Genomic DNA, 25495 nt, shown 5'->3' with positions numbered 1-25495 from the left:
GTGTGGTGTTAACTACACTACTCGATGGGTCTTTAAAGTAAGATACTGTTCTTGCATCAAAAGAATATTAAAATTTAATATAAATTAGGAACTTGATAAAAGTGATGTGTAATTTTATGCTATTTATATAAAAGAACTTCTGTTGCAAAAAGCCTAAAAGAATTGGGTTTTGTTTTGATGTTTTCATCCAGTGGGGATTTGCACCAAACTAAGTCTTTGGCTGAGGATTTCATTATTTTCCTCCCTCCTTTTTTCTTTTTCTGGTGAAAGGACAATGAAAAGAGAGGGAAAAAAGGGGAATAAATTAATGTGCTGAAATAAGTATATCTGGGGAACAGGGCAGTCAGATGCAGGTAGAGAATGGATTTTAATCACCACATAATTTTACCACATTGGAAAAGGGGGAGTATGTGCTGCACCAGGTACTGTTGGTGTGCTCCCTTAGCTTTCAAACCTACTGCTTCTTTCTAAACAGATCTACACCTTGCAGCTGAAAAAGAAGTAGATGTAGTTTGTTATCTTAACATACTTAAAATGTTCTTTTTGAAAAAGCATTTCTTGCCAAATGACACGAGCACAACCTCATTTTTCAGCTCCTATTAGAGGAAGTCTTTACATGCATTCAGATTTCAACGCAAATTATTAAACTTTTTAAAGTGCAGCTGTGGAATGAGTTTTGTTTAATTCTAACAATTCTGAAATCCATTCAGTTCTGCTGTAGTGTTAGTTCACAACTTGCAGGAAGCAGCATCAGGCACTTCAAGTGTCACCAGCTGACTAATCAGATGCCACTGTAAGGAAAAATAATACATTGCTGGACATGGTACAAATAATTCATTGCAAGACACACATGTGAGGCAGTATGTAGCCTGAGCACCGTAAGATGCAAGTCCAGCTCACATAAATTTGCTACATTTTAATTAAGGCTGGCTCAAATAGTTGAATATCAGCAATCTAGGCTGTCACTGCCATTTAAGTGGTAGATGCTTGAGCACATCTACAAGCACTTTTTAAGTACACCTCTGATCAAAACAGAAGCAGAGCAAACCCTTAATGACATGGTCTTACCTACTTTGTAAGCAACTAAAAAAAGTTTGCTCTATTATTATATTTTTTAATAGAACCAAGGATTACTACATAACAAAACTATTATTTATAGAGGGATTTTTTTAAACAATTACTGAGCCAACCTGCCAGCTTTAGATGAGCATTCTGGAAAACGTGACTGAAATCTTTCTGTGTGCCCATGCAATGATTATAAACACTGAGCTGCCAAACTGGCTCAGCACACAGGTTGACAAATCCAGTCTTGTGCTTCCAGCAATAGCATTTCAAAAAAAGACTAAAAGATAGATAATAGAACTAGTCAGCTTGCCCACTGGTACACTCTAGAATGAAAAATTACTTCTGAAGCCTGTATAGTCATGAATGCATTATATCTAATGCACATGACTCAGTTCAGCTACAAGTTTTACAAAATTATGCTTCATCTGTGATTAGATAAACATCTACAGATGAAATAGGAATTTAAACTTTTCAACATGCAACTTGGGTTTTTTTCAGCAGGCTCCCGTTAGATTAAATGGAAAAGAATTTATTAAATTGTTTTTGCAAAAATTGTAGCATGTAAGGGGTTTTAGTATTACAGATTATTTGGAGTAGCAAGTAAACCCCAACCTTTTTAAAAGGTGTTCTTGCCCTAATAAGCATCTTTTAGCTGTTTAAATCTCTCCTAAACTTCACTTTGTGACAGATTACCTCAGTAGTCTTTGCCCTCCTTCCATTTGAAGTCTGTAAATTCTGCATCTGTTTTGGACTGTATATCATATACAGATTATCTGTGGTTTTTTTTTTGTCAAATACCGAAGGCACTGTCACCATTTCAATAAATGTTGCACATTAGTTTGAAATGACAAGAGTTTTTATGCAGCATTTAATTGTTTACAAGTTTCTCAAATTTCAAATACAATTTTCACTGGTTTGCTCTCATTCTACTTTTATTTACAACTCACACTTAAAAAGACTTTGGAATAGTCTGAGGTGTTATTACCAATTTAAGCACAATTTCTATTTAACAGCATGTTACGTGTATCTGCTTCATCCTTTCAGCATAAAAGCATTATTCCCTGGGTTCGTGTTAGGTTGGGAGTTTATGTAAGACAATTGAGCAAAACAGTACAAATAAAGCTTTGTCATTCCTAAACATGAGGTCAAAAAAGCAGCTTTTCTCAAGACTGCTAATACTGGATCAAAGAACAAAGCCAGCAGCAGTGGCTAAACAACTTTCCTTTGCTTCTTCAGGCTCTTTGGAGGGTAAGAGCTGATGAGTTCGTGCTCCTTATTGATCTTTACTCCTTAGAGAGCTTTACAGATGAATTTGGAAGTTTTAAAATTTCTAAAAGCTTCTATAGAAGACAGTGACAAAGTTAATAGGATCTGCCCACTGTCTCTTCCAGGGGCTAGCCAGTAATTCAGTAGCAGAGTGGAAGTATTAGGTTAGGTTTTTCAGAAAGTATTTCTTCACCTAATTAAAACAATTATCTTCAGAGTCCAAGAATGCTTGTCAATGCAGAAGGAAAACAGAACACAGCTCTGTGCTGAAAAACACTAATGAGAGGCTGAGAATTCCTCTCAGTAATTAGTGTGCCTCTGTTTAATGCTTTGTTGTTTCAGCTGTTCAGATGTCTGTCTGTTGCTCTCAGGCAACACGGGATATCCCCATCTTTCTCATCAGCAAAACTCTGGAAGTGACATTATACCCAGATTTTTACCTTTTCAGTCTTGTCATTAGTGGGGTCATTCTCCAAAATAAAGACATAAAAGTTGGCCTTTGTGCTTTGATATACATTTGGCAACATAGAGAGTCTGGCTGGGATGGAGTAACTTCCTTCAGAGCATCCCAGGTTTGGGTGCGAGTGGAAGTGCTGGTAACACAGCACTGGTTCTGGTTGATTGCTGAGCAGTGCATGGACAATGTCAGGGCCTTCCTTCTCCTGCTCTGCCCCCCACCCCTCCCCCAGTGGGCAAAAAGCTTGAAGAGAGCACAACCTGCACACCTGACACAGACTGGCCAGCAGAGATATTCCATGACATATAATGTCTGGAAAAAAAGCTGAAGAGAGGCCTATTTTTTGGGGTGTGGGGGCTGTTGCTATTGGCCAGCCTATGGGAGGTCATGAGTGATTACCTTTGCTTTTTTTCTTCCTCTTTCCTTCACATATTAAACTATCTCAACCCATGAATTTTTTCATTTTGTTCTTTCTGTTCTCCCACCCCACTGGGTTAAGGGATGAAGAGTGAGCAAAGAGCTATCTAGGGTCAACCCTCAGAGTCAGCTATTCCATTGCACTGGAAAATCATCCCAAGATTAGCATTTATTAATCCTTTTTGACAACAGTTCATGTTGATATTTTAAATATTACATGTCACAGTTCAGTACAGTTACATAAATTAATTGCAGATCAGAACACATACATATTAACTCTTGAAAGTCTTTAATGTACAGGTATTTAACTAAGTCAGGAGCCAGCTGAAACCTCTTCATCTATTGCACAGTCAAAGTTCTGTGGCTTTAAGTCACACTTTTCCTACCAAATGTAATAAATTAAAACCCTAAAGGGCTGCAAATAACATGCAAGTGCCCACTAATACATATAACAAGACATTAGGAAGAAGATCTTACAGACAGAGATGTGTAAACTCTGCCAGGTAGAAAATGCAGTTCTTCTAAAGGGTGTGGACTCCCTGAAGTACTGTAAGAATATTACAACACATTGTATCACTAAGGCAACAGGTGCTGGATCCATGGAAAACACAGACTACTATGTTCAGGCAAGTTTGCAGGTGCAACAGATGCTCTCACCTCAGCTGCATCTGAATGCATCAGGCAAGGGCATTTGGTTAGCTCGGCACCAAGACAAGCTCTGTGAACGGAGAAAATCCATTCCATGTGTCCTGGAGTTTTAACTTGCCAAACAGTCTGCCTTATTATGGTACTGAAAAACAAGTGCTAGCATTCCTGATCAGACTCATGCAGCAAAGGCAAGTGTTCAACAGGTTCCTTAAGCAACTTGGCATATTCCAATTTTGGGCTGAGTCCCTGCTATCCCAAAGTCAAATCACATTGCACTTATGTAAGCCTGCCACACACACACTGCATTTCAGACTGGCTTCTCTTATGACTTCATTTAGAATCCAAATTTGGCCAGGGAGGCATTAGTAATCTGCAAGGGACTTGCAGTGAAAATAAGACTAGAAAATCTGGACTTTTCTATCTACTGCCATGTAGAAGAGCAGTATATTAAAATCCATTCTTTTGAACTCTTCACATTCTTTGTAAACATACAGTAATTTCAAATATTGTGCACATAAGAGGGAAAAAAATCATTAGGTCTCTTTACACATAAACTATATTCTATGTTATACAGCATTGGGCACATATTGTATTCATGTTTACTGTGTCACTGTGATGCAAACAAGTCAGTTAACATTGAAGTAGTTTTGCACCAGAAAGTCAGTACTGTACTTTCAGCAATGAACCTTCTCATCACTAGGCATAAGTAGCATATCATACAAATGCAGGTGGGAACAAATGCTTGAAATGTTACCTGCAACCCCAGAACAATGCATCTTGAAAATGAAAGCTTGATTCTGCAGCAAATACTCCCTTTGATACCATTCATATGCTGTTAGTTGTAGCTCACTGCCTTGGTTGCAATACATTCTGCTGCTACACTTTGCCTTTTAATAGGAAGAGTTCTCTGCCTGTATGCATGTGTGTGTGTATTATGTATGGATCTACACAAATTAAATTAAAATTTTAACTAAAATACATTGCACTATTGCCAGGGAAGTATACCGACTGACATATCCAAATGGAAGAATTAGGTTAGCAGCTACAAATTCTGTGTGTATTTCCTCATAAGGAACTAAAGCTTTTTTTATCCTGGGATATTATTGGCAACATCAAACTGTGCAACCTTAAATCAGAGCTCAAAGACCAAACTGGCTGACAACACAAGCTTTCAGCTGGCAGCATTTTCAGTCTGCAGTCTCTCGATCAGTTGTTCAGCCTATGAAAGAGAGAAAGCAATGCATTACAAAAATGAAGGCACACATAACTACACTGTGGGCCTTAATTTAATGAAAATTCCATTTCAAAAATAGTGACACTAACAGAGCATTTGCTTTTCACTTTTACAGATTAAATGTACAGGAGAAGCAGAATACAACAATTCCTTTCAACGGCAGACTCACAGTTTCCACCAAACACTCATGAGGCCATCAGAAGAGGAAACATAACCTGTGGAGGTCAGAGGAGGCTTGAGCAAATGAACAGCAGATCTGTTAAAGCATTGTGACTGCAGAGACCTCAGAAGACAGCAGTGCTTGGAGCAACCCAGTGGTGAGAGCTGGGATTCTCTGTGAGCCACTCCAGAACTGTGTGTTGTGACCTCTCATCACCCACCCAGCTGCACCACCAGCCACAAACTGCTGAGGGACAGAGGTGTTCAAGGGTGTGGCTCCTGTCACAAGCTACCACCTCGTCCTTTGGTCACATCACTGCACCAACACAGACTTTTGTCATCATACATGCTATTTATGCATCATGGGCACAGCTGGGGCAGCTGTACTTTGTACACATAACAGCACCAGCTCACAGAGCCCTCAGGAAGGCTCAGGGCAGGAGGAGTCTGCCAACAAGCAGGCCACATTGGGCACGTGGAGGCCAACAGGGGCACTTCTGAAACTGATCAGTTTACTGTCAGCCTTTGCTTTTTTTGCCAGTCCTACTGAATTCATCTTTTAATTTGATCTAGTGCTTGAGGCTTTATTAAAATCTCCAACTATATTAAGGTGAAAAGCTCAAGTTTTTTAAATGCAGATGATAAAAATGCAATCAGATACTTCAGGTAGGAGCAACTCAACAGAGTTCAGTAATTACTGCAGTTAATTTAAAAATACAGCTACATAAAGTATGCAGCAACTGAAAATTATATTATCTGAATCCTGTTTTGCATTCTTAAACAAGTACTACATTCAGGACACTACAATGTGAAAAAAAAAACAACAAACCAGAACCACCACCAACCCAAGAACATTTTCCAACCTGACAGCAGGGCAAAACACCAAAGTGCATCCATACTGGATAACCAGACTTGGTAGGGATCTGTTGAACTAATCCAAGATAATAACCAGTAAAACTACACAGCTATATGTACTTCAGGGACAAATATTTCTGAGATGCTCAATAACACAGCAGACACATGTGCTTCTTTTGAGTTAGGAGTGAACTTCAGCAAGGTCCCACCATAAAGAAGCTGTGTTTCTTCTCTTTAACTAAGAAGCAGTCTATATTCTTTAGATGAGACAGACCTTTTTCAGCAACTTTGATCTGGGGATGTGCAACGATACTAGGGTGCTACAGTTACCTTGCAAGGACAGGTGCTTTGCTGCATCAAAGCAATGAGAGTGAGGTTTAGGTCTCTAGAGAGAGATTTTGTAAGTGCTTTAGTCAGTGTCAGTTCAGTCTCATTGCTAATCTCTAACGACATAAATCAGTACCAACAATGTTTTTGTAAAGCAGGCACTAGGTTTAGTCTAAAAATGACAAGATGAGAAAAAATACATGAAGTGATAGATGCAGTCATTAGGTGGATTTGTTTTCACCTACACAGGATTAACCACATTATGTGCAAAACAATCCATCACATTTGAATTAGCCCTTTATATTAAAACCCAAATATTTACAAAGTGTCCACAGAAGCACATCACAGAGCCTCAGCCAAGATCCAGAACCATTGTACTGTTTGCTGTTAGTTATTAGCACTCCAGTGTTGTCATCTTATTGCAAAAGTTCCATACCTTCTCGGTGATGTCTCATGGGCATCTCCTCACAGCACTGACTCCTTCACAGCACAGCCAACAAACTCCAGCTCCCTTCTCAACTGCCTAACCCACTCTTTTATAGCACTCATCCTCATTGGACACAGCTGTGGCCTGTTAAGGGCAGGCCTGTTCCTAATCTTTGATAATTAGCACAGCTGCAACTCATCAGGGGTGAGATTGCCTTCTGCACTATCTTTATTTTTTTACATTCTATCCCCCCACACTCTCTTCCTTAATGTTTATAAGCATAAACAGTAAGTTCTTAACCATTATTTTTTCTCAGTTAATACAAAATATACATAACCGAGAATTAAAGCAACCACAAAAATAATTGGTCAGAGAATTTCTGGACACAGTTACAAGGTTAGAAAGACATGGCTCACAACTGAAAACCTATGGCAAAGCTCACCTGCCTCACACTTACCGTGATAAACCAGTAGGAATTGATTCTGTAGTAGATCCTGGATAAGAACCCCAGCTGGCTGGCTGGGGCCAGGACGTGCAGATGCAAGTGGGCTATGGAGCAGAACGGTGGCCAGTGAAAACCCATTCTTCAGAAAAGGAAAAGAAGTACAAGATAGTGGTGATGTTAATTCAGGAGGAAGTTAATTCAGGAGCAAATTCATTGCAGTTATTTACCTGCAATTCATTGCAGGTTATTTACCATAATCCACAGAACTAACAACTCATTGCATTTTTGATGTACATAGAAGCAAGAACAAAAACATGTCCTTTCATTATACCACAAAAAGCTCTTCAAACGTTCATTCATCTTCTCCTTCGCATCTCTGTATTTAAGACACATTTTTAAAAGGAGTTAAAAGAAAAAGTATCTTAAATGTATCCTACCTAGTTTTCAGCTGGAAAGCCAACTATCAATTTTCATCATGAAGAGCCAGCTCCCTGTTTCTCTACAGTGCTCAAATTATGTTACAGTTTATTTCAGCTATCAAGGGCCTTAAACTGAAGGGTCCAATACCGAAATCCAGTGAATTCTGGTATGCCTGAAACACAATGTGGTGTCCTGCTTCAATAGCCAAAGTTTACCTCTCTTCTGGCATCTTGGATTTAGAACAGCACATAAGGAAAGAGCAGCCTCTTTGGTAAGTTGTTTGAAGTCCCCTCCCTACTCCAAGATGTGTTCAAGAAAGAATCTCAGAGCTGGAACCCAATTTGTGCCAGAACTTTATCAGAAAAAAAGTTTATATTCAGTGCCAGCAGATTTTAATTGAGATTTTATGCAATAAGTGAAATGTAGAGTCGATTTCTTCCATAAATCACAGTACAGGTTCTGCCACCATCTCTAAAGTAACATTCTGAAAAGTAAAGAAGACACTTAATAGATGGAAGGTATTTATTACATACCTTACATCATTCAAGTCACTAAAATTATTCTTCTGGAGAACAGCTTTTCCCACTTCCATCATTCTCTTCACTATTAAAACACAAATAAATTTCATTTTAGAAAGGTATTCCTCAGAATATTAACTTCAACAAACTAACCTACATTGAGATCACAGACATGGGTTTTTCAAATATAAACACTGTAACTACTCCTAGTCAAAGAAAAGACAATCAAGTGAGTGTGTGCAATGATTTACTTGAAAACTGCCACTGATACCAACTTCCACACCTGCAATGCTTTCCAGTGTGATATTATTATAAGAACTCTGGCCAAAGCCATGCTATCACCACACCCTTATTAAAAAACCCAACAAGTACTGATTGGTCAGAATGATGACTTTACACTAATTCCAGTGTTGTATCTCTGCACAGCTAGAGGACTTTGATCTCCAGAACCTGTGAAGTCTGGAGTACATTTCAGACAATACATAAATTTAATTTAAATTGTCAGTATTTCTTATTACTAGCACAGTTTCATTATCTCTGAACAATGTAGTAACCCCAATAAAAAAAATCAAGGCAGAAGTTAGAGGAATTACTTTGAAGCCAAACATATACAGAAGTTTTTTTTTCTCTGGAGAAAACCACCCTATGTTTACACGAGAAATACAGCAATGCAAGATTTGCAAAATGCAATTATAACTCTTTTCTTGCATCACCTGTAAATTTCCCTACAGTGGAATTTCTTCATGGCCACAGTTTCTTCTGTTACTCAACACACTTAGCTAGCCATAGCTTGTGAAACAAATTCCAGGACAATGTCCTCTTAAGGGAAAAAAACCTAAAACCAAAATAAGCCTAGCAACAATAAATAATGGCTTCAACATTTCAGTATTTTATTTTTTCAAATTTTTTTAAAGTTAATTGAAACAGCATCTCCCTTTTTCATCTGTCATTCCCTTTTTTCATTATTTCATTACAAATAATGCAGCACTTACCTGAAAGTATAACCCAAATCCAACCCTACCAAAATCTCCAACCTCCTAATCTGTGTTTTTAAAATACAGAATACACATTATAAAATTCTTCTGTAAGCTTTTAGAATTGCATATGCATATCTAAGAAAATGCAATGAAGCAGCACATAAATGCTTTAAAAATAAAGCTGTACTTCCAACGAAGTGCAGAAGCATCTATACTCCATGCAAACTGCAATGTTTTTCCAGAACTGCACAAAAAAAGTGCCATTCTAGACCAGCCCATAGAAGTTCCCAGAAAGTCCCTATCTACACTCACTCACATCAGCTATTTCCACGTTTACAAATGGTGTCCAAAGTTGTAATTTACTTGACAACCCCCTATTTCAGGCTGTGAAAAACGATTTTCCTTGAGGTTAAGCACACACTTGCAGCCTTACCTAGAGGTATGTGCTCTGTCTTCAGTGTTTTGCAGTTTCCCATGTGCTTCACGGGCACCACCAGGTAGTGGTGGGGGGCACCAGGTTTTATATCTCTAAAGCAAACAAGATCTTCATCCTAGAAAAGGATGCAAACGTTTTAAAATGGATTAGGACGACGATACTGGCACAGAGTAGGTAACAATGTCTATACCCCCCATATGGATGCGATACCAAATGTCATAGTTGACGCGACCAGCAACAAAAGCTGAGGGTATTTCGGAGGCAGCCTCCAGGCACGGTGCGCGTCCGCTGCTGACCTTCGGCAGTCAGCCTTGCTCGGCGCCAGCTTTGAGGCGGCCGGCTGCTGGGCCAGCACTTTCGGAAGGCTTTAAGGTGCTTTCCGTGCCAGCGATGTTTCCCCACATTGCCCGTGCCGGTGCCGAGGGCCCTCAGAGCCGCCGCGCCCCCGCCCAGCCCGAGCCGCGACCCCAGGGCCGGCCCGTGAGGGAGCGGGCAAGGAGGGCGGGGGAGGAGGCGCCTCACGCACCTCGCAGGGGAGCAGCGCCGTGCCCGGCTCCTCCCGGCGGGCGATCCTGCAGAACACGCACTTCCCGTCGTAGCCATCGCCGCCGCCATTCCCGGCTTCGCTCCCCTCAGCAGCGGCGGCGGCACCCGCGGCCTCAGGCCCGGCCATGGCCGCGCTCCCGGTCCCAGTCCCGCTGCCGGCCCCTCCCGCTGCCGGTGCCGGCGCTCCGCCCGCCGAAGGAGGAGCGCCCGGGCCGGGAAATCCCGCTGGCACCGCCCGGCTCCGCCCGCCGGGCACACGCGGAGCGGAACTGGGGCTCCCCGTGAGGATTTCACAAAAAAACGAAACCAAAAAACCAAGCAACCAATAACAACAACAAAAAATAGGCGAATAAAACCACGTGAATGCACTCTTAAAAGTCGAATTGCCGTAGGGGGAAAAAAATCAAGCACGCAAGAGGAGGGAAAAGGAGGGCGGAAAAAAGGATAATAAGTGCTTATGATGCTGTATCTTTCTCGTTCCTCACCAGAAAGTTATGTCCAGCAATTCATTGGTCAATACAAACCAAGAAAAATTTAGACATTTTGCCCCTATAGTTCAAGTTACTTGGATTTTTATATGTGCACAAATAATCTTAAAACACCATTTCAGCACTGTTGCAGTTTGTTTGGGGTCACTAATATAATTCCAGAGATTTTTCAAAATGAGTCTACATTTTTTCTTCAACACTCCCAGCAGTCCGGGTTAAAATTTGATGTTAGTTCTTACTGCACAGGCTGACAGCCCTGAAATCGTTGCCTGCTCATGACAGCTATCCTAATTCACAGCCAAAGATATTTCAGAAAATCACAGAATGGTTTGGGTTGGAAAGGATCTTGAAGATCATCGCGTTCCAACAACCCCCCCCTGCCATGGGCAGGGACACCTTCCACTAGACCAGGTTGTTCAAGGCTCCATCCAGCCTGGCCTTGAATACTTCCTGGAATGGGGCATCCACAGCTCCTCTGGGGAATCCATTCCAGTGCCTCACCACCTGCCTCCTATAAACAAACTACTTCTGAAGCTAATAAAGGGTAAGTGGTAGTTAGCTTTCAAGTTCTAAAAATGTTTTCTTAATTGTATTTTAAATAATTTGCACTGTTCATTAGACTAGGGCTGCAGAATCACTGACCCTGCAACTTAAATGTATTCTTCATGCAGCTCAAAAGGCACAAAGCGCTTGTCCCACAGGTGAAAAGAGTGTTTTAAAAGGTAATGAGATGAAAAATTAAGACTGAGATTTTCAAAAATGCTTTTGTTTTTTTTTAAAGCAAGCGGTGCCCGTACAAACAGAATATGGTTGGCTATTCTACCTGAAGCAGCTCACTTGCCAGATGTGCCAACCTGCAGAGTGCTAGGCAGTCCCTTTGCAATGGCCTCACCTGCTCCTTTTCTCTGTTACAAACAGGCAAATCAAATCTTTAGGGTTTACGAATGAGGATTGTTCTAAACGTAACTAGACTTTCCTTTGCTCTAAAGTCAGTCTTTGTGCAAAACACCCAACACAAAACCTGCACTTGAACCAGCACCAAATAAAACATCTGCAATTACCCGGCTACTGACAAGCCTGATTTGTGAGCCTGTGTTTGAACACAGTCCTGTATCAAAAATCTGTACCCAAGTACCACTGAAGGAACACATATTTCATGTTGCAAGAACAAGATCTTGTTCTCTCTGAGAGAAAAATGACTAGTGACCATAATTTTCCAGTTACTTTAGGAAAGTTGTTACTGCCGTTTCACTCAGAGCAAGGCTCATTGGATAGCACACTTGTTCAGTTTCACACATAATTGTAGTTTGTTTTCTTTTAATGCCACTGCTCTATACAATGAAAACCAATAAAACCCAAGAACCAAGTACTTTTAAGACATCTTTGCTTTGCTTGGCTGGACATAAAAATATATGTGAACACTTTGGAAATATGAAAAGGGTGCGTACAAAAATGATGCACATGGGACTTTTGAATTCTGGGAAGAGGTTGGTCAAAAAGATAAGAGGATACATGTCATTCACTACAGCTGAGAGCAGCAGCAAGAACTACCAGGTAAACTGCTGTTTACTAGCATTTCTTAGCCCTATGTCAGAGTCTGTCTCAGAGTGAATTCAAAACACAGCTCTCTTTAAGGACACAACATACTACACACACAAAAAACCCAAACCCCAAATCCAGCCCCGCCAAAATCTCCAACCTCCTTATCTGTAAAATACAGTTTTGTTTGTAAAATACAGTATTGCTGAAATTCTCTTTTTTATGAGGTGGCACAGGTATTTGTCAGCATAACCTGTGATCTAAGCTGCATCCTTTCATCTTTAAAATGTTATAAAGTTTGTGAATAAAAGAGAAAGCATCTGTAACAAGTTTCTGAATGCATAAATTCCTTTATTGAAAATATTGTGATAGCACTGCATTACATATATTCAATATTCATAGTTTCAAGGGTCACAGAATTCTGATTGAACAACACTGTTTTGAATATAGACCACAGCGTTTAGATATGCTTTGACAAGGATAATATAGTGGAGTAAGTTGTAGGTAGCAAGAGTGAAATGTATGCAAAATGTTGAACTTGGTTTCATTTTGTTTGTTGTGGGGATTTTTTTGTTGGGTGTTTGTTTGGTTGGGTTTTTTAAAACTATTAAGTGGTCTTCTGCCACCATTTAAAAGAGCAAAGTGTGTTAGATATTCTGGGTATCTTCAAAGCATTATGCTGTTAACAACTTCCAAAATATTTGAAAGCATTACCGGTAAGAACTTTATTTATGGCTGTAGTGGACCACAAAGAAAGGAAGTGTGAAAAGCTCATGTGCAGCATGTTACAGGCTTACTGTGTATAGCATTGTTTTTATTAGACTGTGAAACTTCTGTGCAAGATTAAGATTTAGAAATGCTTTTGAAGGAAAAGCAATTGGCTTTTTTAAATTATTATTTAATCTAGTCAAAAAGGAAAGAGCAGTAACTAAACTGAGTTGTATTACTCAGTTAATAACATTCCAACTTTAGATTGTATTGTTTTAATGCACGCTACTGTCTCTAAAACCTGCCTTTCTCAGGACAATGAAACACTCAAGTCTAAGGGCAGGACAGCATCCTAATATTAGGCCTGGATTGTGTAAACAAAACCACAGCTAAATGGCAATGCAGAATTCCTTAGCAAACAGTGAAGATTGCCAGTCCTCTCTCACACTCTCCCCATTTACCAAATGTTTTATAATTTTGTAATATATTTTATTCGTAAAATAAATTTTACAGGTTTTGTAATATAGAGTCTTTTCAGCTTTGGTGGGGAGGAGGGGGAAGTATCTGATAATTTCATTAAAAACAAACAAGAATAATTAGTTGACTGTCAAATCCTAAACCAGACTGCCGCCTGAAGTATTCTTTTAAAGGAAAATATATGTGTAATTATTAGGAAAACAAGTTTTACACTAATGTGATCTGGTCTGTTAGGAAAAGAACTTTCTTCTCTAAATCTCAATTGTATTTTCTCCTTAACAAATTCTTCAATTTGTAGAGAAATGCTCGTAAAAGCACAGTGGGTGGCTTATTTTGAACCATTTTGTGGTGATACAGAAAACCAGGAGATTTCTCTTAGAAATCTCCTTCATAATCAGTCAAATAATACTGAGGCAGGTGCTCAGAGCAAGCTATCCCAATTCTGTGGACTGCAGCTGAACTGATAAAGTCTACATCAGGGGGCAGTTGCCCAGTGTCTCCATACACTGCCAAAATAGTTATCTATTAACAGGAATGTGACGGCAGAGTTAAGAAGAAGCACTATCCACCTTCTCCCTCATTTCAGGAAAAGAAAATGAAACAGAATTATGCACTCAAGTGTTTCTGCCAGGAAAACAAACCCTCTAATTAGGGTATAATGAAAACCTAATCTCATTTACAAAATAAAAATATAAAAATTAACTTCAGAAATCAAATAAATTGATTCAGAATAAATGCCAATGCATAATAAACCCACCTCAACAGTAATTATCAAAATGAGATTTGAAACATTGAACAAAAAAACTCATAGCTAATACATTTACAAAAAAATCTACTATACAGTAACAATAAATAAAATAATTTTAAAAAACATGTTCCCTTAAGTGCTGTGTACACCTATTTCTGATTCTTTTCCATGGCAAACAGTATGCTGTAGATTTTGGTAAAGTAACCTTTTATTTTTGGTCAGCATTTGCATGTTGAACATAAATACACATGGAATGTACTGGACAGTTAAAGTTCTTCCACAGGATCTTTTTCACAGTTACATAAGAAGTTTTCAACTTATACATCATGAACATTTTCATAAGCATTGTATCTTCAATGGAAGAGTGCTGAAGAGGAAGTAAAAAACACTTCAGAGTGATCTCTCACTGTTCTGTCTCTTACTGCCTCTCAAAACCAATTCTTTCATTCTTGGGTTGTTTGGCTGGATTTTTTGCGTAGTCATGCTCTGGTACAAACTTGAGGAAAAAGCGTGTAACGTTGTGAGGCAGCCTGCACCTTCTGGATAGCTTTAAGTGCCTAATGGATCCAGTCCTTAAGGCAGTCAGTTTCACTCAAATGTCCATACTTCTACATCTTGTATTATGAAATCTTCTTTCTTAGTTAAGATGTCATTATTGAAGGTGCTGCAGGAGTTGCTTCGCCCATGATACAAATCTGCATCTAACCATAAACCAAAGCGGCCACTAAAGGGAAATACACAACAGATTTGGTGTTAGATGGAACAGTAAAAGCACTGGAAGCTGTATAAACAATCAAAGAAGCGATACAGAGGAATCTAGGTGACTCTGAGCCAAATGTGAAGAGCTCAGTACTGTCAAAGCACTCTCCAAGAAGCTCATGGAGGGAGCTGTTCCCTTGCTTTTGTTTGCACCAGCGAGCAGGGCAGCGCGCAGGACCCTGTGAGTGCCCACAGCCCTGGGCCACACCCGGCTGCCCACACTGCCAGCTGTGGCTATACCAGGGCACAGGCCTTGGGGTCCCTTCCCTGGCTGCTTGGATGTGGACAGGCCTTGGGGTCCCTTCCCTGGCTGCTTGGATGTGGGCAGAGCACCTCCTGGTTATCCACTCCCAATGCAAACCATGCCCAGCTGTACCATGGTGCAACCCCCAAGTAAGCTTTAGATGGTTGTACAGTCTTAGCCCTTCATTTTATACCTACTGACCTTTGAAGCTCATGAACTGATTATGCCCTGTCTGTATCCTTGCTATGTGCATCAACAGAAAAACAACAACTTAGTAAGAACCACTTGATAAACCCTAGAAACTGATGGCAAAATTGCCATTAGGGATTATCTTCCAGTGACAAACCGCTTCAGCAATGAGTGATGTATCTACCCAAAACATCTGGTTTTTTTCCTGGCTAAAAACAACTCCAACTCTGCAACAAACCCTACTTGCCTAACATCAGTCACTCTAAGCAAACAAAATTCCTTTCAGTCTGTAACCGAAATTAGATTGCTGAGGTATCTCTGCTAAACAGCTTACTAAAATTAAGTTCAACCACGTTACTGTGAAGTTTTTCTTGCACCTACCATTGTCCCTATTTCTATTAAAAATTAAAAAAAAAAAAAAAGTTGGCTGTATGATTTGAAAACCAAACACTCACCCTCCACCTCCAAGCTCCAGAGAGGTAGTGTCTCCATTGATGAAGTAAGTGTTTTCTCCACTCCATTTAAATACCTGAGGAGAGGAAAAAACATGAACATATTTGGACTGAGGATTCTTACAATCTCAAACTACTGAGTACCTACTCTTAGCAGCTAAGAGGTGTGGTCATCTTTTATCTTTTTCTTGAAAGAGGAAAAGGTAAGGTAGAAATTAAAAGATCAATACATATTTAAAACTATGAACAAAGCATCCTAATCCTTATTTTAAATGCTGCTTCCCTCTCTAAATCGAGTGGTACCCTGTTAAAAAGGAAATGTGTTCAATATGGAAAAGTGCATAAGCTATGAGCATGAAGGGGTATTTCAGTTGCACTATTATCTCTGTTTTGTGGTCACTGTGATCCTAAGAATGCATGACATTATATCCTGTTCTTGATATCATTGCCTTCTAAGGTGAGTCTTTGACACTCTTTAAGTCCTTCCTGCTTCCCCCTTCAACTCATTTAAAACTCTCTCCTCACACTTACAGACTGTCCCCTCTTCAGATAATTACAGACACTTTTGCTTGAAGTATTGCATTGAAGCAATGAATGATTAACTGCATTCATTAACATCTGGCACCTCTTCTACACTCAAAATCAAAATCAAAAATATGTTTCAGAAGTGAAACCCAAAAATCTTATTTCAGAAAGTGGACGCTCACTTACCTTGAAATGTGGACTGAAAGTGTAGAGGAATGTTTCACCAGTGCCATAGTAATGGTCACTAAACCTGAAGGGATGAGTAGCATATGCTCCAAATATCTGTCAGAAAAAAATGATTACACTACTTTAGTGGAAAGTGCAGAATTCAAGAGAAAAACCCCCAAAGATGTCAAAATACTTTCTAAGAACAACTAAGCTGATTTTCATGTTAGAAGAACCAACTACTGAAGTGTATCAGATGTGCAAGTATTCCTCCACATCTTCTGTATCCTGCAAGTTAAAAGCCAGATGACAACCATGGCAGCAGCATTGCTGACTCTAGCAGCTACTGAAGAATGAGACCTCCAGAGAGGGATTGCTTGTGACAGCTCCTTAACTGAGATACCTAAGAAAGGTATTTCCAGAGGAACTACTGCACGCACTGCAATTCTAAAACTTTTATTAGTGCTGAAGTACTTTCCTCTGGTAGCTCTAGTTTAGGCAGTAGAAAATATAAAAGAATACACCAATGTCTCATTTTGGTATGACGTGACTTCGCAGTATGACTAGCATTTCATAATGATCACTTTACAAAACGCTGCCCTTTCTGCCCCACCCCCTGGAACGAGTGCTCCTGACCTGGTTGTCCATATCCTTGATGACGAGGAGCACGGGACTGTCGAGAGCAGCCGATTTGCGGTACAGAGTCTTGAGGCTGGTGCCGTGCTCCAGTGTGCTGTATGCCAGGCGCCACGGGTAGCCCTGCACCCGCGCGGGCAGGCGCCGGGCCAGCTGCACAGGGAGCAGGGAATGAGGGAAATGGTTACACAAGCAGCACAGGCAGTGCCCCAGTCTCTTTCTCGCACTCGACAGAGGTAGCACCACATCTCAGAAGGAAACCTGAGGGCTTTCAGCCATACCTGCTCTATGTGCATGTTCTCCAGAAGAGCGCTGTGATGCTTTAGGATAGGCAAAGTATCGTCATCTTCTTCTTCTTCATAGTAACTGCAAACGCTCTTTCGTCGTTTAGCTTCTTCTACAGTAATGATCTGTGGCAAGAGAACAAGTGTCCAACCTAAAGCACAGGTCTTACACCATCAATCCTCTGTTGAAGCCAATTCATTTAAAACTTACTCCTCAGCTGTCACACTGTTTGGAGAAAAAACACCATATGGCATAATTTTATCAAACACAGGTAGCCTTAAGGCAAATGGGGAAAATCTTTAGCTGGGGCTCAGTGCCACCATGGCACATAACAAGCAACAGCAAAAGCTCTGAAATGGAGCTGATGAGAAAGAGAAGGGGAAGCAACGAGGCCTAGCTACAGAACAAACAGGAAACCTTAAACCGTCTATTCCTATCGTGAGTGTATCACCACAGTGGTCTTATCTAGGAGCAGGAATTTCAGGATGCAGCTGCAGAGCCCACTGTGCTCTGCTATGCACCTCGCTACCAATAAGGCTTCCAAATGGCTTTCATGTTACACACAGATCAAGTTTTACATAATTCCTCCACGCCTTCACGATCACTGCTGGAACTTGCAGAAGCTGTCAACAGTCAAGACTACTGGGAAGAGATGCCTGGAGGTCCTACACACACCTGCCCCTCAGGTGAGAAAGCAAATGCAATAGACTGACTCCAGGTGTGGATTAACCACACAACAAAGCACACAAGTTTTGCATGAGGACCAGGGCTGGTGAGGAGCTCTCACAGCCCTAATACTCTCAGTCACACCAGGCATCCTCAGTGGGATGAGAGCTACATATCTGCTGCATGCACTCATGTCCAGTCCATGCTCTCCCACAGATGCCTGGAGCTGAGCAGGGCATGTGGGCACTGGCACTGCAGTGCAGGGTCAGGAAAATAGAGGAAGGCAGGATCACAAGGGAAAATCCAGCCTGCAGAACAAACACTATGCTATGTGTCCCTGCACACCGAGCAGTTACAGGTATTCCTGCCCATGACAGCAAAAGCTGTACAGCTTCATCCTGACCCTCCAGCCTCTCCTTCTGAGACTGCAGATAATCCTGTGCTGGAAAATTTTTCATATTGTCAATTTCAGGAAAGATTTGCACTGCAAAATTAGGGTAATTTAAAAAACCCCAAAAAACTGCCCACAACAAACTGCTCAGAAAAACCAATCTTTCTACTTGTATCATTGTTATTTTTTCACCTTCAGACTGGTAAGCCTTCACTCCTCATCTCCCAGAACATGACTGTATATTTTTTAATTAACACCTTTTAGACATTAAATCAAAAGTATACAACTCCCCTTTTGAGGACTTTCTTGTAGGAATAGTCTCCCCCCCCTCCAGGAGTGGGGAAAAAGTACCAGACAACAGCAAATCAACCAAGAGGTATCTGTAGCAAAATACAACTCAAGTCACTTAGGCAACCAGAGAAAATCTATTAACACAATTGTAAATTGCAAACTGGGTCCAGAGACAGACAAGCCCTCTCTTCTCTGCATACACATTTATTCAGTATCTGAACTGGATATGTGAATGAAGTTCAGTCAACAACTGCAGAAAGAGGCATCTGCAAGATCAGGTATTTACAGACCACACAAAAGCAGAAATGGATGAAAAGAATTGACCACTAGAGAAACTGGATCTACAAAGTATTTCAAAGATTTTATGGGGCTGAGAAAGGAAGCCACCTGAGGTAAAAATGCCCCTCACCTGAGTACAGAGCACGTTTATTACCAGGACAGAAGTTCCATCATCAGATCCACACTGTTCAAATGGGAAATAATGCAACATACCTCTACAAAAGGTTCCTCCTGGTCCGGTCTGGCACAGTAAACAATTCGAATATTCAAAGGCATTTGTCTCTGTTTCATCATCTAGCAGTTTATTTTCAGTACACAGTATTCTATCCTTGCTCTAGTGGCAAGAGTTCTCAGCCCCAAGAGTGACAGACAGATACTGGCCATGGCATGCTGTGATAAAACTGCTTATATGCTCCTCTACAATTAGAGTTTCTGTTTCCCCGCAAGGGAGAGTGAAACTTTCACTCTCATCGTTTCATAGTCATCATGCCCAAATTTGGACTTCATTCAATAGAGATTTCCTGGCAAACCTACTTTAAATTGGTGAAGCTGGAATAAATTACAAATAAAAGAGACACACCTTTAAAAGCAGTTTCCAGCTTTTCTTCCTTTCAATAAATATCTAAAAAGAACAATGAGAGACAAGCTCCCCGTGCAGCCAGATCTCTCCTACATCTGTCTTTAGATCACTGACTCTCCTTCACTGTGGTTTTATGAAAATGGCATGCAAATAACTGAACAGTAAAATCTAGAGCAATGTATGACTGCACTCAGCTCTAAGCAAAACAAGGAAGACGGGTTTTTTATATTTCAGCTCAAAAAGCACTAACTTTGAGAAGCTACAAAACTGTAAAAATATTAGTTCCTTGGGAATAGAGGTTGCTACATTTCAAATGACAGGTCCCACTTCCACGGTCCGTTTTTCAACAGAACATACTGTGAAAATCAAAATGCTCAAACAAACAAAAAAGAGGGTAGTAGAATTTAAAGAAAATAAGTTTATGTTTAGGATGAATCATCAGATAACTTATTTAATCACCATCAAGATATTTCCCACTTTGGAATGTATGTGTCTGTTTCATTTATCCCATATTCTTAGCACAGAAAGTGTTTCAGCATTGAGACATACAGCTTTTAAAACTGTGTGTAAGCTTATTTCCCTTAGAAACTAGGCTTTGTACACAGAAGAAGGAGATAACAAGCATAGGCATGCCAAGTGGTTAAAACAGATTGCAGAAGACCACACATGAAAAAGCCGAAGTCCAATGATAAACTTATCCCACTTACACCCAATATTCAAACAGAACTGCTGTGTGCACCCTAGAAGCAAGGGTCTGGCCGATCACCACACACCAATCCATTTCAACCAGCACACAGGAGCCTGGGTTGATGTTTACATGCATATATACATTTCGAAGAATTTGTTTGTAGTATATAAATACATTAGGAAATACATTACGAACTTAGCAATGCTGACCACATATGCCTGTATAGCTTTGTAAAAGACTAATATCACATGGTCAAAATATTTACACAACTTCTGCTGGTTGCACACCAGAGAGCTCCCAGTTGTTTACCTGCTCTTTCTAGGGAGAAAGGAAATGAAGACTGAAGGAATATGAATACATTCGTGAGACAGATACGAGCCTTAAGGAAACACCATAAAATTCTCAGAAGAACAACTGCTGAGATTATTAGCAGAGGATGCACACTTGACACGCACACGCTTCATGCAAAGGCAGAAAGCACTCACCTCCCAGCTTTTAGTAGTGGGCTCACTAAAGAAGTTGTCAATCATGTCAAGCTCCTCCTTTTCCACCACAACAAAACCTTGCTCTTTGGCATCTTTCCCATATATTTCTGGTGACCACTGAACAAAAAATGTGTACAAGTGATCCACCCTGTGAAGAGAAGAGGAGGAGACAACCATTGTTTAGTAGTCCATGAACCCAACACTGTCATGTAGCACAGAGGTTTTGCCCAATGCCAAAGCAGGGACAACTACACAAACAGGATATCCATGTACCTCTACTCTCCCATACCACACAAGGCAACAGCTCCCTCCACCTGGCAGCCTGAACCACTTCAAGGTTTCTCTACTTGTATTTTCCTCCTCCCTTTGCAATATGCAAAGCCAAAGAATCATGGTAAAGCAATATGACTTGTCCAGTCCCACACAATTCATATTAAGAAGTCAAATTGATTGATATTAGGTCACAGTCCCTAAAGTTCATTCTGTAAAACATTCACTTTACCATTTAGTTTGACTTCCAGCAATGAGATCACCAGTGAAGTCTACACTACAGTTTTAGCTGCCCTTTAAAAGTTATAGAGGCTAGCCACAAAACAATCTTCATTCTCCTAGCATTATGAAAATAAGCTGTTACTGACAGCTTTGCTAATGATATAGTACCAGCAGCACATGCTCTTCCATAAATGTAGTCAGCTCTCAGCCACTGTCTTTAAAAAGATATTCCTTGACAACTTCCATAACAAACCACAAAACAATTTCTGAAGAAGGAATTTATGTATTAAGTTAAAATGACCACGTGCAATTTCAAACAGGAATACAACAGTGGATCCACTATACAAGAAGCTGAATTGCCAATAAAAAAATCAGACCCACAGCAAAGATGGCAGATAGAAAGATAGTAAGTGCATATGACATCAGATCTTCCTTCAGCTTTTTACTAGGAAGTTACATCCAGCAACTCTTAGATCAACAGAAAAAACCTTTTAGAAAAATAGACATTTCCCCCCCACCCCCCACCATATTTCAAGTAACTTGGATTTATATGTATGCACAAATAATCTTAAAATATCCTTTCAGCACTGTTACAATTTGTTAGGGTCACTGGTATAATTCTAGATTTTTTCAAATAAGTCTACAAAAAGAATAAAGAATTTATTTTGCTTCATCATGGAAATAATGAAAAAGGAAAAAATAGCATTGCTCACAGAGGTTTCAGAAAAAGCAGTCTGATTAGCTCTTTGCTAATTAATTTGAACTTTAATTGAAAGAGACAACTGACTTGAGCACTGTGTATTTTATATGCAGTAGCCCTACTCTGGAAAGGCAGCTACTTAATTCCTACAAATCCCTAAGAAAGGACAATAAAACTAGTGGTTTCTGCTGTCTGGGTAAAATCAGTTTGAAAGCACATTTATGCAGGTGGATGAAGGAGAGCAGCACACTCATATCTCAGAATCACAGAATGTATTTATGTTTTAAGCCATCTCTGGAAATCATCTAGGCCAGCTCTTGCTTATAGCAGAGCTAACTTCCAATTTAGAGGAGGTTGCAAATTATTGTCTATTTGAGTTGGAAAATCTCCAACAATGATTCTACAAGTTCTCCATGTCTTCTGGGGTTTTTTTCTCTTTTATCTCATCACCATTTTCTCTGAAGCATACAGCACATGATCTGAGAAGAGTACGGTGCCATCCTACATTTTCTGTTTCTTGTCCCCTCCCCTCCATTTTTTAACCAAGTGCCTAAAAGGAAGATGGGATTAATGACTACATAAGTTGTTTGGCTGTACTTTCTTACTTGAGTCAGCAAGAAGTGAAGCCTTTGTTACTGCAAGGACACACCACTGACATGTTGAGTTTGCTCTCAACTTCCCCAACTCCTTTTCAGCAGAGTTACTCCCCAGGCTGCCTTTCCCCACCTACTGCTGCAGGAACTGCTCCATCCCAGGTGCACTACTTTTCCATTTGCCTTTTCTGAACTTCCTGACATTTCTGTCAGCCTTTTGTGTTTAGGCCTCTCTGAATAGCAGCCCTGCCCTCCAATTACGAGCACTCTCCAAATTTTGTGTCATTCCCTAAAATCACAGAGGTGTGTTCTGTCTCAATGTCCATGTCACCACTGAAGGCATTAAGCAGTATCAGTCCCCAAGAATACCACTTGTACCTCATTGCCACTCAGACCAACTACCTTTGAGCCCAATGGTCCAGTCAATTTTACAACCACCAGTAACCTCCCTGTCCAGGTCATATCTTTCCACTTTGGCTACAAGAATACTATGGAAGATTGTGTTGAAAGCCTTAGTAACGTGATGGTATCAATCCCTTGCTCTCTCCTTGCTCAAGGAGCTAGCAATCTCAAACAGAAAAGTTATTTGTTCAGTAGAAAAGCAATTTGCCCTTGGTAAATATATGACAGCTGATCCTGATCACTTCTTTCCCTCTGTGTGCTTGGAAATGGTGTCTGTAAGGACTTGCTTCCCAGAGACTGAGATGAAGCTGACTGCCCCATGCTCCCACAGATACTTCCTTCATTTTTCTGACAATGGTTGCAGCATTTGTCTTTCCAATTATTAAGGAACACTCCCCCTCAACACAACCTTTCAAAAGATGATAGAAAGTAGCTTTGTAATAACATCAACCAACTTCAATATATTCAGAATGTTTCCTGTCAGGCCCCATGGACTTGTATATGCTCAGTTTATTTAAGTAGTACATAACTAAGTTTTCCTCTGCAATGGACAGTTGATAAATCCAGACAGTCCAGATTTAAAAAGCAGCAGCATAAAATAGAAATAGGTGATTACAGAGGTGATGTCATTCTGAAAAGGGATGCTCTGCTAATAAAATCCTAACATTATGCTACAGTGGTATTTCCCAGCTACCAAATGTAAAACACTTGATCCAATTTTTAAATTGAAAAGCCACTTCTTGAGGAACTTTCTTACAGTCAACTGGACAGCTGTGAGAAAATTTATCCTACAACTCAATAGCTGTTTTGGTGATCACATGCTTATGCGTGTATCATACACTAAAAGAGAGACATCAATAAAACAAAGTACTTAGAAAGAGACTACTATAGAAACCTGAAGTTAGTAATTCCAGAAAGAAAATATTCAAAAGGCTCTAAGTCCAGCCACTGCTCCTGACCCAGACAAAGACATTAATCCAGAAGTATCCTATGACTTTGTTATAAATGTGCTTGACTAAATGATGATTCTTCCCAAATCTTGAGCACTGAGGTATTGTAAGCCCTCATATGCTTTTATGAGCTTAGAGAGACTTCTATGAGTCCTCATTATAAGACATTAAGCTATAGATACAAACAGGTTTTCATAAATTTCCTCTGTATAGTTTGATATCTTATTATCAGGAGTCTAGCAGTATTCTCCTTATAAAAGGCTAATTTAAAAGGATTCTACATCTAGCAAAAAAGTGGATGCCCTTTCAGCAGCACAATCTCAGTGCATTGTCTTTTATATCAACTTCAGTGCAAATTATAAAACATTCATAAAACAAACATGTTTGCAGAATTTACACTGGAAAATTAAACAGATTTACTTCTTCAATGAGGAACTAGTCAATGCTATTACTAACAAGCAAAGAAATTCTACATTACTATCTGTGTCTCTGTGCAAGGCATTTTCTTGTAAAAGGTCTTCAGGAAATGTGTGACCTAATTACTGAGCTACTGCTACTCAAAATTCACTAGGGTAGGAAACCACATACCATTTAAACATAAATCCACATAGTAAGAGCACACACAGACTTACCCTCTAATACTGTAAGCTATACCCATTGCAAAACTTCCCAGCAAAAAAGTCAATCTCTTTTGTGACCAAAAGCATGGGTGCCCCTCTGCTCAGCTGAACCTTGCAAGAGGCTGCCCTAGGCTGAGTAATTCTGTATATAAGGCAACTCAAGATGCCCAGCATCCCCTCTGCACGCTGAGGTGAGCCCTGCTGTGACCAAGCAGGCAGCACAAAGCAGTGCTGCAGTCACTGATTAACTCAGCCACAGCGTGCTGGTCATGGGCCGACGTGTGCCGGGACACACTCGGTGCCTGGGAAACCGCCCATGGAGAGAGAATACCTACAGCAAATGAGACAGAAGACTTAGTGCCTTTATAAAGAATATCAGCCTAAAAGCCTTCTTTCTGTATTAATAAAGTTTCTAGAGGCTTCCAATAAAAAAATAAATATAAAAGTACTGGGCCCAGAAAGAAGCTAGAGCTGGCACATGGAAGAGAGCTCTGCTGGGAGCTGTGGGCTGTGGGACCAGGCTGAAGTTGGAGCCATTTTCACAACTGACGACAGAAGCTGCTTTAACAGCAAACACTATGACCATGGAAAAAAATGTAACTAAAAGCAAATCAGAGGAAGATTTAACTTAACTAAATATAGATATGCAGACCAATTTTTTCACAATCTCACTCCAAATTTGGACAGTTTTTTTTTATTTTGCTTTGTTGGTTTGTTTTTTTTTTTAATTACTACAAAACATTAAGATGCTGCACAAGCTACTGTGACTAGACTGGAGAAAGTGTTTTATTTATGGCTGCCTTGTGGCCAACAAGATGAGAGTGTTATTCTTGATATTTTCACACATGAATATAAATTGCATTTCAAGTAGTTTTAGATTTAGTTCACTATCTCCTATTTTGTCCAAAATAAGTGGCAAAGCTATCCCAAACAACCTACTGTTCAT

At 40.1% G+C, this 25495-nt stretch overlaps 2 protein-coding genes across 7 annotated transcripts in view; both read right to left on the bottom strand.

Moving 5' to 3' along the window:
- Nucleotides 1-3356: 3356 nt before the first annotated feature.
- On the bottom strand, nucleotides 3357-10420 carry HINT3 (histidine triad nucleotide binding protein 3). The gene is made up of 5 exons (XM_054628936.2): nucleotides 10178-10420; nucleotides 9649-9766; nucleotides 8254-8323; nucleotides 7313-7439; nucleotides 3357-5072 (listed from the first exon to the last, which is right to left on the bottom strand). The coding sequence occupies exons 1-5, from the start codon at nucleotides 10322-10324 to the stop codon at nucleotides 5025-5027; spliced, it is 510 nt and encodes a 169-aa protein (XP_054484911.1). The 5' UTR covers nucleotides 10325-10420; the 3' UTR covers nucleotides 3357-5024.
- A 2134-nt stretch (nucleotides 10421-12554) lies between these two features.
- The window catches only part of NCOA7 (nuclear receptor coactivator 7), an 85375-nt gene continuing 72434 nt past the window's right edge, over nucleotides 12555-25495 (bottom strand). For 5 of the 6 annotated variants that reach the window (XM_077175253.1, XM_054629898.2, XM_077175256.1 and 2 more), the window contains 6 exons: nucleotides 20793-20940; nucleotides 17409-17537; nucleotides 17128-17280; nucleotides 16513-16608; nucleotides 15805-15878; nucleotides 12555-14881 (listed from right to left, as the gene is read on the bottom strand). In XM_077175253.1, the coding sequence (XP_077031368.1) occupies nucleotides 14746-14881; nucleotides 15805-15878; nucleotides 16513-16608; nucleotides 17128-17280; nucleotides 17409-17537; nucleotides 20793-20940 (736 nt within the window). In that variant the 3' untranslated portion in view covers nucleotides 12555-14745. Of the gene's footprint in view, nucleotides 14882-15804; nucleotides 15879-16512; nucleotides 16609-17127; nucleotides 17281-17408; nucleotides 17538-19252; nucleotides 20732-20792; nucleotides 20941-25495 lie in introns of those variants that run through there. The other variant, XM_054629899.2, reaches the window with a different exon arrangement.

Source organism: Agelaius phoeniceus, chromosome 3 (assembly GCF_051311805.1).
Source record: "Agelaius phoeniceus isolate bAgePho1 chromosome 3, bAgePho1.hap1, whole genome shotgun sequence".
Taxonomy (NCBI): domain Eukaryota; kingdom Metazoa; phylum Chordata; class Aves; order Passeriformes; family Icteridae; genus Agelaius; species Agelaius phoeniceus.
This window is presented reverse-complemented; position numbering and strand designations above follow the sequence as displayed.

What these genes read in the sequence shown, in the direction of transcription:
- HINT3 (XM_054628936.2), bottom strand. Translation starts at nt 10,324, where the DNA reads ATGGCCGGGCCTGAGGCCGCGGGTGCCGCCGCCGCTGCTGAGGGGAGC. An exon ending in CGGCGCTGCTCCCCTGCGAG is followed by an intron (nt 9,767 to 10,177) that starts GTGCGTGAGGCG and finishes ATCCTTTTCTAG; the next exon opens with GATGAAGATCTTGTTTGCTT. An exon ending in ATTCCTACTGGTTTATCACG is followed by an intron (nt 5,073 to 7,312) that starts GTAAGTGTGAGG and finishes TCTCTTTCATAG; the next exon opens with GCTGAACAACTGATCGAGAG.